The sequence below is a fragment of the Rhinoderma darwinii genome, chromosome 6 (genome assembly GCF_050947455.1).
Source record: "Rhinoderma darwinii isolate aRhiDar2 chromosome 6, aRhiDar2.hap1, whole genome shotgun sequence".
Taxonomy (NCBI): domain Eukaryota; kingdom Metazoa; phylum Chordata; class Amphibia; order Anura; family Rhinodermatidae; genus Rhinoderma; species Rhinoderma darwinii.
Window position 1 is genome coordinate 12,351,030 of NC_134692.1, and position 15,907 is coordinate 12,366,936.

The window sequence follows — 15,907 nt, forward strand, 5'->3', positions numbered from 1 at the left end:
GGTATATTACTACTGCTGGATATATGAGGGGTATATTACTACTGCTGGATATATGAGGGGTATATTACTACTGCTGGATATATGAGAGGTATATTACTACTGCTGGATATATGAGAGGTATATTACTACTGCTGGATATATGAGAGGTATATTACTGCTGCTGGATATATGAGGGGTATATTACTACTGCTGGATATATGAGGGGTATATTACTACTGCTGGATATATGAGAGGTATATTACTACTGCTGGATATATGAGAGGTATATTACTACTGCTGGATATATGAGAGGTATATTACTACTGCTGGATATATGAGAGGTATATTACTACTGCTGGATATATGAGAGGTATATTACTACTGCTGGGTATATGAGAGGTATATTACTACTGCTGGATATATGAGAGGTATATTACTACTGCAGGATATATGAGAGGTATATTACTACTGCTGGATATATGAGGGGTATATTACTACTGCTGGGTATATGAGAGATATATTACTACTGCTGGATATATGAGAGGTATATTACTACTGCTGGATATATGAGAGGTATATTACTACTGCTGGATATATGAGAGGTATATTACTACTGCTGGATATATGAGGGGTATATTACTACTGCTGGACATATGATGGGTATATTACTACTGCTGGATATATGAGAGGTATATTACTACTGCTGGATATATGAGAGGTATATTACTACTGCTGGATATATGAGGGGTATATTACTACTGCTGGATATATGAGGGGTATATTACTACTGCTGGACATATGATGGGTATATTACTACTGCTGGATATATGAGAGGTATATTACTACTGCTGGATATATGAGAGGTATATTACTACTGCTGGATATATGAGAGGTATATTACTACTGCTGGATGTATGAGAGGTATATTACTACTGCTGGATATATGAGAGGTATATTACTACTGCTGGATATATGAGAGGTATATTACTACTGCTGGATGTATGAGAGGTATATTACTACTGCAGGATATATGAGGGGTATATTACTACTGCTGGATATATGAGGGGTATATTACTACTGCTGGATATATGAGAGGTATATTACTACTGCTGGATATATGAGAGGTATATTACTACTGCTGGATATATGAGAGGTATATTACTACTGCTGGATATATGAGGGGTATATTACTACTGCTGGACATATGATGGGTATATTACTACTGCTGGATATATGAGAGGTATATTACTACTGCTGGATATATGAGGGGTATATTACTACTGCAGGATATATGAGAGGTATATTACTACTGCTGGATATATGAGGGGTATATTACTACTGCTGGGTATATGAGGGGTATATTACTACTGCTGGATATATGAGAGGTATATTACTACTGCTGGATATATGAGGGGTATATTACTACTGCTGGATATATGAGAGGTATATTACTACTGCTGGATATATGAGGGGTATATTACTACTGCTGGGTATATGAGGGGTATATTACTACTGCTGGATATATGAGAGGTATATTACTACTGCTGGGTATATGAGAGATATATTACTACTGCTGGATATATGAGAGGTATATTACTACTGCTGGATATATGAGAGGTATATTACTACTGCTGGATATATGAGAGGTATATTACTACTGCTGGATATATGAGGGGTATATTACTACTGCTGGATATATGAGGGGTATATTACTACTGCTGGGTATATGAGAGATATATTACTACTGCTGGATATATGAGAGGTATATTACTACTGCTGTATATATGAGGGGTATATTACTACTGCTGGATATATGAGGGGTATATTACTACTGCTGGGTATATGAGAGGTATATTACTACTGCTGGATATATGAGAGGTATATTACTACTGCTGGATATATGAGAGGTATATTACTACTGCTGGATATATGAGGGGTATATTACTACTGCTGGATATATGAGAGGTATATTACTACTGCTGGATATATGAGAGGTATATTACTACTGCTGGATATATGAGGGGTATATTACTACTGCTGGATATATGAGGGGTATATTACTACTGCTGGATATATGAGAGGTATATTACTACTGCTGGATATATGAGAGGTATATTACTACTGCTGGATATATGAGAGGTATATTACTACTGCTGGATATATGAGGGGTATATTACTACTGCTGGATATATGAGGGGTATATTACTACTGCTGGATATATGAGGGGTATATTACTACTGCTGGATATATGAGAGGTATATTACTACTGCTGGATATATGAGGGGTATATTACTACTGCTGGATATATGAGGGGTATATTACTACTGCTGGATATATGAGAGGTATATTACTACTGCAGGATATATGAGAGGTATATTACTACTGCTGGATATATGAGGGGTATATTACTACTGCTGGATATATGAGGGGTATATTACTACTGCTGGGTATATGAGAGATATATTACTACTGCTGGATATATGAGAGGTATATTACTACTGCTGGATATATGAGAGGTATATTACTACTGCTGGATATATGAGAGGTATATTACTACTGCTGGATATATGAGAGGTATATTACTACTGCTGGATATATGAGGGGTATATTACTACTGCTGGATATATGAGAGGTATATTACTACTGCTGGGTATATGAGAGGTATATTACTACTGCTGGACATATGATGGGTATATTACTACTGCTGGATATATGAGAGGTATATTACTACTGCTGGATATATGAGAGGTATATTACTACTGCTGGATATATGAGAGGTATATTACTACTGCTGGATATATGAGAGGTATATTACTACTGCTGGATATATGAGGGGTATATTACTACTGCTGGATATATGAGAGGTATATTACTACTGCTGGATATATGAGAGGTATATTACTACTGCTGGATATATGAGAGGTATATTACTACTGCTGGATATATGAGAGGTATATTACTACTGCTGGATATATGAGGGGTATATTACTACTGCTGGGTATATGAGAGGTATATTACTACTGCTGGATATATGAGGGGTATATTACTACTGCTGGATATATGAGAGGTATATTACTACTGCTGGATATATGAGGGGTATATTACTACTGCTGGATATATGAGAGATATATTACTACTGCTGGATATATGAGAGGTATATTACTACTGCTGGGTATATGAGGGGTATATTACTACTGCTGGATATATGAGGGGTATATTACTACTGCTGGATATATGAGGGGTATATTACTACTGCTGGGTATATGAGGGGTATATTACTACTGCTGGATATATGAGGGGTATATTACTACTGCTGGGTATATGAGAGATATATTACTACTGCTGGATATATGAGAGGTATATTACTACTGCTGGATATATGAGGGGTATATTACTACTGCTGGATATATGAGAGGTATATTACTACTGCTGGATATATGAGAGGTATATTACTACTGCTGGATATATGAGAGGTATATTACTACTGCTGGGTATATGAGAGATATATTACTACTGCTGGATATATGAGAGGTATATTACTACTGCTGGATATATGAGGGGTATATTACTACTGCTGGATATATGAGAGGTATATTACTACTGCTGGATATATGAGAGGTATATTACTTCTGCTGGATATATGAGAGGTATATTACTACTGCTGGATATATGAGAGGTATATTACTACTGCTGGATATATGAGGGGTATATTACTACTGCTGGATATATGAGAGGTATATTACTACTGCTGGGTATATGAGAGATATATTACTACTGCTGGATATATGAGAGGTATATTACTACTGCTGGATATATGAGGGGTATATTACTACTGCTGGGTATATGAGAGGTATATTACTACTGCTGGATATATGAGAGGTATATTACTACTGCTGGATATATGAGGGGTATATTACTACTGCTGGGTATATGAGAGATATATTACTACTGCTGGATATATGAGGGGTATATTACTACTGCTGGATATATGAGGGGTATATTACTACTGCTGGATATATGAGAGGTATATTACTACTGCTGGATATATGAGAGGTATATTACTACTGCTGGATATATGAGGGGTATATTACTACTGCTGGGTATATGAGAGATATATTACTACTGCTGGATATATGAGAGGTATATTACTACTGCTGGATATATGAGGGGTATATTACTACTGCTGGATATATGAGAGGTATATTACTACTGCTGGATATATGAGAGGTATATTACTACTGCTGGATATATGAGAGGTATATTACTACTGCTGGATATATGAGGGGTATATTACTACTGCTGGATATATGAGGGGTATATTACTACTGCTGGATATATGAGAGGTATATTACTACTGCTGGATATATGAGAGGTATATTACTACTGCTGGATATATGAGGGGTATATTACTACTGCTGGATATATGAGAGGTATATTACTACTGCTGGATATATGAGAGGTATATTACTTCTGCTGGATATATGAGAGGTATATTACTACTGCTGGATATATGAGAGGTATATTACTACTGCTGGATATATGAGGGGTATATTACTACTGCTGGATATATGAGAGGTATATTACTACTGCTGGGTATATGAGAGATATATTACTACTGCTGGATATATGAGAGGTATATTACTACTGCTGGATATATGAGGGGTATATTACTACTGCTGGATATATGAGGGGTATATTACTACTGCTGGATATATGAGAGGTATATTACTACTGCTGGATATATGAGAGGTATATTACTACTGCTGGATATATGAGAGGTATATTACTACTGCTGGATATATGAGAGGTATATTACTACTGCTGGATATATGAGGGGTATATTACTACTGCTGGATATATGAGGGGTATATTACTACTGCTGGATATATGAGAGGTATATTACTACTGCTGGATATATGAGAGGTATATTACTACTGCTGGATATATGAGGGGTATATTACTACTGCTGGATATATGAGGGGTATATTACTACTGCTGGATATATGAGAGGTATATTACTACTGCTGGATATATGAGGGGTATATTACTACTGCTGGACATATGATGGGTATATTACTACTGCTGGATATATGAGAGGTATATTACTACTGCTGGATATATGAGGGGTATATTACTACTGCTGGATATATGAGAGGTATATTACTACTGCTGGATATATGAGGGGTATATTACTACTGCTGGATATATGAGGGGTATATTACTACTGCTGGATATATGAGAGGTATATTACTACTGCTGGATATGAGGGGTATATTACTACTGCTGGATATATGAGAGGTATATTACTACTGCTGGATATATGAGAGGTATATTACTACTGCTGGATATGAGGGGTATATTACTACTGCTGGATATATGAGGGGTATATTACTACTGCTGGATATATGAGGGGTATATTACTACTGCTGGGTATATGAGAGGTATATTACTACTGCTGGATATATGAGGGGTATATTACTGCTGCTGGATATATATGAGAGGTATATTACTACTGCTGGGTATATGAGAGGTATATTACTACTGCTGGGTATATGAGGGGTATATTACTACTGCTGGATATATGAGGGGTATATTACTACTGCTGGATATATGAGAGGTATATTACTACTGCTGGATATATGAGAGGTATATTACTACTGCTGGATATATGAGAGGTATATTACTACTGCTGGATATATGAGAGGTATATTACTACTGCTGGATATATGAGAGGTATATTACTACTGCTGGATATATGAGGGGTATATTACTACTGCTGGATATATGAGGGGTATATTACTACTGCTGGATATATGAGAGGTATATTACTACTGCTGGATATATGAGAGGTATATTACTACTGCTGTATATATGAGGGGTATATTACTACTGCTGGATATATGAGAGGTATATTACTACTGCTGGATATATGAGAGGTATATTACTACTGCTGGATATATGAGGGGTATATTACTACTGCTGGATATATGAGAGGTATATTACTACTGCTGGATATATGAGAGGTATATTACTACTGCTGTATATATGAGGGGTATATTACTACTGCTGGATATATGAGAGGTATATTACTACTGCTGGATATATGAGGGGTATATTACTACTGCTGGGTATATGAGGGGTATATTACTACTGCTGGATATATGAGGGGTATATTTCTACTTTTTTATCAGTTGCGGTGGCCATTTTAGTAAAAATAACAAGTTTAATTGCAGCCACATTGGTTGGCAGTGATCTTTAGTATTATTATATTATAGTCCAAAGCTGCAGTCACAATTCTACGGGCTTCAGGGCAGAAATCTCCCAGCATTTCCTGCTTGTTTAGAGCCTGCATAGAGGCGCTGTACTATAATCTGATGTAGGGAAAACTAGCTGTCCCCCCCCCCCCCCCGCATTACAGCAGCTCCGCTAAACTACCAGGGATGTGTCTAATGACAACCTTCCTGACTGTTTCTACAACCAGAAGAATTGTGAATGCAGCTCTGGAGTATATTACAATCTTTGTCTCAGGATTAATACAAGATAAGTTATGTATATACATTATTTTACTTTAATGTAGTTAAATTCCCCATTAAGGTTCACTTACAATGCATTCAGTTCTCCTCTGGGTACAACCGTTCGGGGGTAGAGGAGAAAAAAGATTCAGGATTTAGGGGGTTAGTGTAAACATTTTATATGCTGAAAATGTTCGTATCATAGTGACCTGCACTTTGTGGACATAAGTTGTTAGTTCAGTGTGGCCGATGTCATCGAGGGACTTGATTTGAGGACGTTGCGGTGGAATTTGGATATTTATAACCGAGATACATTTGGGGAAGATTTAGCAAAACTAGTGCAGGGGGAAAAATGGAGCAAATGCTCAAAGCAAACAATGAGGTTCCTGTTCTCATTTTCAAAAGCCTCTGAAATGTGAATGCTGATTTCTGATTGGTTGCATTAGTTTGGATACATCTCCCACATTGTATTTGTTACTCACATGATATAGCTCAATACTCCTAATCCCCAAACATCGGCAGCTGGACCAACTGGTTCTCCCTTTATCATCTCCGGAGCTGTAAGGAAAGAACAAAACTCATATAAGAAGATGGGAGGTGGGAAGAATCTTCTTCCTGTAAAAGCACCACCCTATATAAGAAAAAAGGGAAACGCAGAGGACAGCGCTCATAAGTCTTTATGTTGGGTTTCACCCAGCTTTCCACAGACTCTGAAAGGCATGTACAATTGCAATGCCATCCAGAGTAATATCCCTCCTGTTTCTTCCATCCTATCACTCTGCAGTGTACAATGCAGTAGGGACATTCTGTACGTGAACCAGGAAGATCAGGATAAGCAGATCTATAGGATAGTTGGAGCTGTGGTTGTAATTCTCTGTAAAGCTGGTGGCTGCATGAAGCGCCGCTGTGCCGGGAAAAGGATGAAGGGACCTCGGTCATTCATTCTCCGGAACGTCAGGAGTCCCATCGGTCATAATGTTATGTCATAGCCTAGAATAATGCCATAACATTATTAGATGGGAATACCCCTTTAAGAAGTGCTGCATTTGTGGGTTCAGTCTATAGGGGTCTTCTTGATCTATACAGGTCATATATTGGTTACGGTAATGGAAGGGTCTTACATACACATGTATTCCAGGGTCCCCACACGCTTTCCCAGTTGACGAAGGACGAGGGGGCTGAATGTCTGAGCGCTCCCGTAGTCAATAATCTTGACAGTGTTCATATAGGACACCATAATGTTCTCAGGTTTAATGTCGAGATGAAGAATCTTCTGTTCATGGAGATATTCCAAACCCTGTAGGATCTGTATAATGTAATTTACCACGTCGTCCTCAGAGTAACGGAATCTGGAGAAATAAAAAATATGGGTTATATAACAGCGGACGATGAGGGATTAGTAGATCAATGTGTTTGTGAAGGGGCATAAAGTGTGATGGGTGGGGGTTCAGCTGCAGGTACACCCCACTCATCTAGAGAAACAAGGAGACCACAAATATGTGCAATGTTTATGAATGAAAAAGAGATGTGTTTGGATGCTCTCAGGAGAATTTAGGGGTATTAGAGGGAATAGTTTATGAAACCTGCAATGCCAGATTGGGCCACTTGGTGGAGCGGCAGAAACATCCCATTAAAGCGGATCTGTCAGATATTTATTCTGCCCTGTCTGACGGCTGCGTAAAAAGTGACAGACATGTTGATTTCAGCATTCTGTCACTTATTAGTTAATGTTCTGTCGTTTAGCATAAATATCTGACCAATTCGCTTTAAACGTTTTTTCACCTAAAAAAAGTCTCTAATTTGTCCTCTTCTGACAAAATTGATACCCTCTAATAGCCACTTATAGAGGTTGTGACAATTCTTTACCAGACTCCCTAAAGTCAATGTCCATCTTTTAACACCATGTTGTTTTTCAGCCTAACAGTCTTTGCCTATTCATTTTATAAGATATTTTATAGGGGTAAAACAAATTCCCTGCTACAGCCATAGAGATAAATTATACAACTCACTGCTACCTGCAGTCACCACTAGGGGGGAGGGGAGCTTAGAAGCTTACTACAAATTGATTAAGATTGCATTCAGTGTATGTTTTATGTAGTAAGCTGCTTAGCTCCCCCTAGTGGTGACTGCAGGCAGAAATAATTTTATAATATTTTTAGGGGATTTTGAGGTGCCCTATAAATATATATTATGACATTAATCAGCGCAGAATGTTGGACCTAGTTAGATTAAAAAAATAAATAAATAGTGTTTAAGGATGGATATTCACTTTGAAGGCAATTTTGTTTATTCAGCCATTTAGGAAGAAAAGGGGGATATATTACTTCAAATCTAGGAAGATTTACCTTTCAGGAGTCCGGGAAAGCTGGATGACACCCCCTTTGAGAGCAGTAATAGTGGCCATATTGGAAACAGATATAAATAAGAAAAGCGGAACAGAATTTGTAATTTTAGGTATTCGGAGATTGTCGCTCAATGTAATGTGTATATTATACCGGGCAGTAATCATCTATACAGAACATACATATCACGTTTAGTGCCCCGTCCACAACCCATCCCTGCCACCGTCCTACCTTTCTACCAGGCAGTATAGGATTTCTCTTCCTGCGCACTGCTCGGAGATCAGGACGAGGTAGCGCGGTGTTATATACGCCTCGTGCAGGCTCAGAATCCTCTGATGGTGAAGACACTTCAGAACCTCATATTCTTGCAGGACACTTTGCTTATTCTCGTGCTCGTAGGGAATAATCTTGGCCATAAAGTGCTTTCCTGTGGCATTCTCCTTACATTCCCGGATCACCCCGAAACGACCCCTACAGACGAAGAATCCACATCATTTGAATGTTTCGACCTCTCAATCATGTTTGAATATATATAGTGCTGTACAGACCTCTGAAAGTTTTTCTTGTCTCATCTAAATAAAAGTATCATGAAAAGTTCTGCAACTTTCTAATATACTTTGTGTTTCAATTTCTCACCATTTTTAAGACCTCTGCTTGCTGTCAGTGAACGAGAGCATTCTGGTTTAAATACAGAGGCTGAAAACTGATCCTGAACTAATACTTCTCACTGCTGAGGGTTTGATTCAATTGTATCCAGTTTAGACAATCCTCTGTGAGCATAACACATCAGCAGCACAAATCTCTCCCCTGTCCTGGAAGTTTGTTACAGCGTATCAGTGCAGGTAAAATGTATAGTCTAAGGGCTAGTTTGCTAGTTTTTTGGTGCTGTTTTGGATGCTGAAACCGCGTCGGAAACAGTGTCATGCTCGTTCTTCCCGCGATTCCGTCTCTGACCTCCCATTGACATCAAAGGGAGGTAGAGAAAGCGGTTTTCGCTGCGTTTTTTGCCGCGGTGCTCAATGGCTGTGCCTGAAAAAACGCGGCAAAAAACTCAGCAAAAAAAAACACAGCAAAGAAAGTGCAAAAAACTTTGTGTGAACATACCCTTAGTATGGAGTCCAGACTGTTTAGCTCACAGAGGATTGTCTAGACTGGATGCAACTTTAGCAAACCCTCAGCTGTGATCAAGAGGTTTATGGTGATATATTTTATTCATAGTGGTTTAGGTTGGATATAGGATAATATCTGTAGTCCTTGGAGGTCTTTGGTGGTTGAGGGTTTAACACCTAATATTTTTAGTAGTTTGGGATTGGTGAAGGGTTAATAGTGGTGCTCTAGGGAATGAAAGTGTACATAGAATTTGATTTTATGTATCCTTAATACATTAAAAATTCTTAGCAGGGATCAGGACTCTTTCTGATACAAAGCTCCATATTTCTGTGCTTACCATCCAAATACATGATAATATGTGGACTGCCTGCAGCTGCCACTAGAGGGAGCTCACTGCATAGAGATTTTTTATAGTTCCCATTGAAGTCAACCATAAATTCTTATGCAACGAGCTCCCCCTGGTGGCAGCAGATAGAATTTATAATGTAAATTGATGCCTTCTCCAGGTCCATAAAGATTTCAGCATTTAAAGCATTCTACCAATGGTAACTTAAAACAATTTTCTTTCATGGGGGCAATGTCTCCCCTACCAATATAAAAATACCTAATACTAAGGACCAGCGGCCATCATCCCCATTAGCAATACACACCATCCGGACATCTGTAGTATGGAAGCTGACCACACTGGACTAGACAAAATCATGGAGTTCCTACGTGGTCACTTTAGTGGCTGCCTTCATGCTTGGTGCTTGCAGAGATTATTCATTATGGAGTCTGCTGGACTAACTACAATGGAGAACGCTGTTTGAATATCTCAACAAGTCATGAAGTCTCACATATTGGGAGAGGCCGATGTTTCTCACAGCTGCACAGGGTGTAACAATGATTTGGATGCATTGAGTATGTCCAAACCACTCACCTTGCCTTCTCATCCAAAAATGTGTAAGGCTTCTGCGGTACTCCTTGTCGGAGGGTGGTGCTTTCTCTTCCGGATGGAGTAGCCCTTCCTCCTGGTGTATATCTACCGTCCTTTCCAGGGGTGACGCTCTTCACTAAGACTCGAGTTGGGATGGTCTGGGCCACTGGAGCAGCCACTGGAGCAGCAGGCTGTGGAGGGGGCGTCTCTTTGGTTGGGGACGATGGGGGCATTGATATGAAGGAGGTGACCATGTATGTTGGAGAGCTTGGGGTTGATGGCTTATAGACTGGGCTGGTAGGAGGAGATGGGAAAGAAGGTTTAAAGCTGGACGTAGGGCTTACAGGCGAAGGAAGAATTGAAGATTTAAAGGGGGGAATGTGCAGCATGATTGGAACTGAAGGAGTAGTAGCTACTGGTCTTGGAGCCACTGGTGGTGGAACCTTTGGCGCTGCAGATACTGGACTGGATGCTTGTTCTTCAAGCACTGGGGACTTTGCAGTTTGGGGGATGGGGAACGGTTTAACTGGGGTCACGTAGGTTACTGAAGGAGTTTTCTGTAACGCTGTTGGAGACCTCACCTCAGGTTTAACTGGGACAGTTTTAGCAGCTGGTTCCAGGGAAGGTTTCACCTGCTGGACTGGAGGTGCTGGCGGAACTCTTAAATGGGACACAGCTTGCCCGGGGGTCGCTGATACCGTGACTGTAGAAACATGGGAAGTCACCACCACCATGCTTGGCGAAAGTCCAGAAGACTCTAGTTTGTTATAAAAAATACCTTGACTTTGGGGCTCTACTTTAGCAGCGGATTGCGGTAAGGCCCTATGTACTGTGGGGGGAGTTGGAAGCCCTCGGAGCCGTCTTGGAGGAGTTGGAGGGGGAGCTCCTTTGGAAACCGGTTGTGTGGGAGCTGGGGGAACGGGGTAATTTGTAGGAGGAGAGGTAACAGCAAGAGGAGACCCGACTGATGAAGGCAGCTTGGAAGTAGCGATAACTGGAGGAGACACCGTGGGTGCAGAGGTGACCCGGGGAGAGAGTGGTCCAAAAGTGGATACTGTGGGCACTAGTGGTCGGGTCTTCTGGGCAGGATAAGCCAATGCAGGTGATGGTTTTTGGTCTGAAAATAGAGGAATTAAAATATCATGAGACGTTCTGAGTCCACTGTTATTTCACACTTGGTCATAACCCACAAAAGGGGGAGAAGTACAACCTTAATGGAACATTGGTCAATAAAGTGCAGATTAATGATATAAAATTCTAATATAAGGAGTAAGTACAGAAATAATGACCATACAATTAAAGTGAATGCCCAACATTTGTTTTATTCTAAATAGATTCAAGATTCTGTGCGAATTCATTTCTATTATATCTTTATAGCAGTCAGAGCTTCATTTTTCTGATACATGGCTCCAAATAACCTGCATAAATAGAGTTAAATTCAGTCTACTTGCAGCCACCACTAGAGGGAGCTTACTGCATACTGCGAATACATTGGACTACGAATAAACCAGTTTACAGTAAGCTCCTCCTGGTGGTGACTGCAGGTAGACAAAATTGTATCATTTAACTATGGGTGCAATTTATTAATAAATTAGAAACATCTCTGGCTACCCGTCTGGCAGAAAATCAAATATACTCCAGCAATAAACTGGAGTAGATTTGCGCTATAATTGACGCCAATTTTCCACTAAGACCCACCAACGCCTTTGAAAGTGGAAAAGGTGACGTCAAAATAGAAAAGTCGCGAAATTGTGAACTTTCTGAACAGTGGGCGTCCAACAGCCGGGACCTTCATCGATCCTGAGATTCAAGGGGCCGCAGCACTGCTTTAGCACTGTGTCCCCTTCAGCCAGGGTCGTTTTAAGATGGACCCGGGCCCTGTGCCGTTCTCCTTCCTGATCGGACATATATTTAAAAAAAATATATAATTAACTCACCTCTTCTCTAGTCCACAGGGGACCGTTCCGTCATCTCGGGCTGCCCCATCAAGTCACAGCGCATACAAGGTCCTGATGCTGGGCAGTGCCAGGACGTTCTATGCAATGCAGCACATATCCTCGCTGTGTGCTGCGTCGCATATAATGTCCTGATGCTGCCTGACGTCAGGACCTTGTATGCGCTACGGCGCAAGTCTCTGCTGGGATCTAATGTGGCAGCCTGAGGGGATCCGGGGTGGGCCCTCTGCTGGTCCCCTTCTCCTCTGATCCCGGCTTGTTAAGCCATTGCCTTAAGCCTTGTGCTGCAGCTCCCTGCACAGTGGGTGGCCGAGTGCGCCGCTATGGAGGGCGAAAAAGTGAAGGGACTGCAGCGCGAAACCAGTCGTATCCCCACCGAACAGAAAGTACTGGCATAACCTAGCGATATGCCACCACATAACTCATAGAATCATAGAGGGTGTAGTAGCGGGACCGCACTGTGGATTCATATACTGTGGCCTCAGCTTCTTACCGTCTCCATCTATGACCACAGTCTTGGATATCTCGCTGCAGCGCCCTTGTCCTGCTTTATTCACACACGCCACGCGGAACCTGACCGAGCCGGGCGTCAGCTCAGTGACATTGTAGTAGCAGTCTTTGATGCCAGAGCTGATCAGCTTCCACTCGCCTTGTCCTAAGAGAACATAATGCAGAACAACTTTACAGAATAGCGCATGGAATAAGAGTCCTGTCTGTCCTACGAGCAATGGGCAAAGATTCATCATCTTCACGAAAAGCTCATTGCAATAACAGTCACGTTAAGAGGCAAAAATCCTATTTCGATCTACACCAGCTGTGCCATTGAATGCAGTCTAGTGTTCTCTGTTATCAGCCATTTCAGGCTGGGGAGAGGCTGATGGTAGCGTTCTTTTATAGGAAGGCTGACAGGTTATTAATATGGCTCTGAGTTGCCTGATTTTGGTATTTGAGATGAGGACATGCCGCCTTATACCCCAATTTCTCAACACCACTCACCATTCATCTGACACTCCAGGATGTAGGTGCAGGGACAGCTGTGCTCAAAAGATTTCCACAGAACCAGCACTGTGTCCCTATATTTCTGAGGGATCTCCGGGGTGCCAGGAGCCTGGGGAATTCCTGCCCAGACAAAAACACAGTGACACGTAACATTATAAATCGTTTGCTTTACTTCACTTGTACTTTTTTTGAGTAACGTTATGTTTTTGTTCTCCATTCACATCCAAAGTTGAGTTCAGAATTTTGCTTTTCCTGTTACCAGAGAATAATGCATGGTCATAGCTTAGCAAGGGCGGGGCCTGAACTGCTTTCCCTGCTTACCGTAACACTGCCATAGGAGCTACCACTAGGGGGAGCTCACTCATACAGATTTATACATGAAGTTCAATACTAACTCCATACACAGTTAGTTCCCCCTAGTGGCTAGCCGCAACTATATATTTTATAAAGTATATACTGTATATATTTTTTATTTTATTCTTTCAATTGCCATGGGTCTCCTAACAACCCCCCCCCCCACCCCCCCACACACATTCATCAACATATTGCTGTAGTTAATATTTCCTATTTCAGGTTAAGCCTCCCAAAATTCGGGAATAATATTAAAGACAAAATTAGAGGTATACATACGTGCCACTGCTAGGGAGCAGGAGCTGGTGGCATTGCCCAGGGCGTTGGCTGCCACGCACTCATAAAGCCCGGCTTCTCTCTGGCCAGCCCTGGTGATGGTGAGAACCTGGCGTCCATCTGGGTTGGATTTTATGTTGACCTGTCCACCAGATTGTATGACCATCTTATCTAAGAAGAGAGGGACAATCTATGACTATAAACCCACTATATATAATAGACATATGGAGGACAGCGATGATTTCCATGGTGCTGACAATGCAATGAGCCCCTGCAGATAATGTCAGATGATTCCCATCCAATTAATTACTTATTACTAAACTATAGATGTAGCAGAACTCAATCTGCCATTGAATAGTTTATTTTGTGCATCATGATAAGAAAATGGCGTAGAGGAACCTGCTGGTATATTATACCAAATGACAAACTCAGTGCTGCTGTATTTGCCAGCTCAGCTCTGCTACATCGGTATATTACAGCAGAGATCAGGTCTGTTTTTTACAGGCGTCCATGCTTCATTCCACATGGCTGCGCTGCACAGTATATTGCGGCAGTAGACAGGATATTAATAATGCAGGCAGGTTCCCATCTCTTGAATGAGATACGTCCTGTAAAGCAGATGTCCGATATCCCATTACCACCACATACATCTGCTCACCAGAGCTGCGGCTATTAACCTTTAACCCCTTTAGGACATCATTTTGTAAATTTGTTATTTTTTCAAAATTGGTCCTAAATTCAGTGCCGATTAATTTCTTAATATATCTTTATAGTAGTCAGAGCTTTGGTTTTGAGCTCCAAATCAACTACTTGGGCATAGAACTGCACGTTCTGTGTGCCGGCAGTCACCACTAGAGGGCGCTCAGAAGCTTACGTGTCTATACATTAAAGGGGTATCCCCATATTATAAAGTGATGGCATGTTGCTACGATACGCCATCACTTTACGACCTCTAAGAGCCCCCACTGATCCTGAAAAAGAAGGGCCACAGCACCGTCGATCTAGCGCTGCGTCCCAGTCTAAGTTTTCACTGCACAGCAGCGCTCCCAGCCACCCGGCTTTGCAGGAAACTTTAGTCAGGCCCCATTAACTTGAATGGGGCTGTGCTGCAGTTTCCTGCTCTGTGGGTGAATGAGGCGCTGCTGTGCAGTGAAAAACAGTGAAGGGGTAGCTGCGCTGATTTAGCACTGCGGCCCCTTCATTCACAGGATCGGTGGGTGTCCTAGAGGTCATAAAGTGAAGGTATATCCTAGCAATACTGGGAATGCCCCTTTGAACTCAATCATAAACCAGTATGCAGTAAGCTCCTTAGCTCCCTCTAGTGGTGGCTGCAGGCAGCCAGAATCATGCAGGTGATTTTGGTATTTGTATTAGGGCTTTAATCATTATAAATATTTATTATGAAAATAATCTGCACAGAATGTTAGAACTAAAAACAAAAGGTGGAAGGATGAGAAGAATGCTTAC

At 41.0% G+C, this 15,907-nt stretch overlaps 1 protein-coding gene across 1 annotated transcript in view; it reads right to left on the minus strand.

Moving 5' to 3' along the window:
• Window positions 1-15,907, minus strand: part of LOC142656137 (striated muscle preferentially expressed protein kinase-like) — a 70,744-nt gene that overhangs the window by 20,907 nt on the left and 33,930 nt on the right. The window contains exons 8-14 of the mRNA XM_075831028.1: window positions 14,444-14,611; window positions 13,811-13,933; window positions 13,308-13,469; window positions 10,863-11,976; window positions 9,065-9,304; window positions 7,617-7,840; window positions 6,974-7,049 (exon numbers count right to left, since the gene is read on the minus strand). Coding sequence (XP_075687143.1) covers window positions 6,974-7,049; window positions 7,617-7,840; window positions 9,065-9,304; window positions 10,863-11,976; window positions 13,308-13,469; window positions 13,811-13,933; window positions 14,444-14,611 — 2,107 coding nt within the window. The remainder of the gene's footprint in view (window positions 1-6,973; window positions 7,050-7,616; window positions 7,841-9,064; window positions 9,305-10,862; window positions 11,977-13,307; window positions 13,470-13,810; window positions 13,934-14,443; window positions 14,612-15,907) is intronic.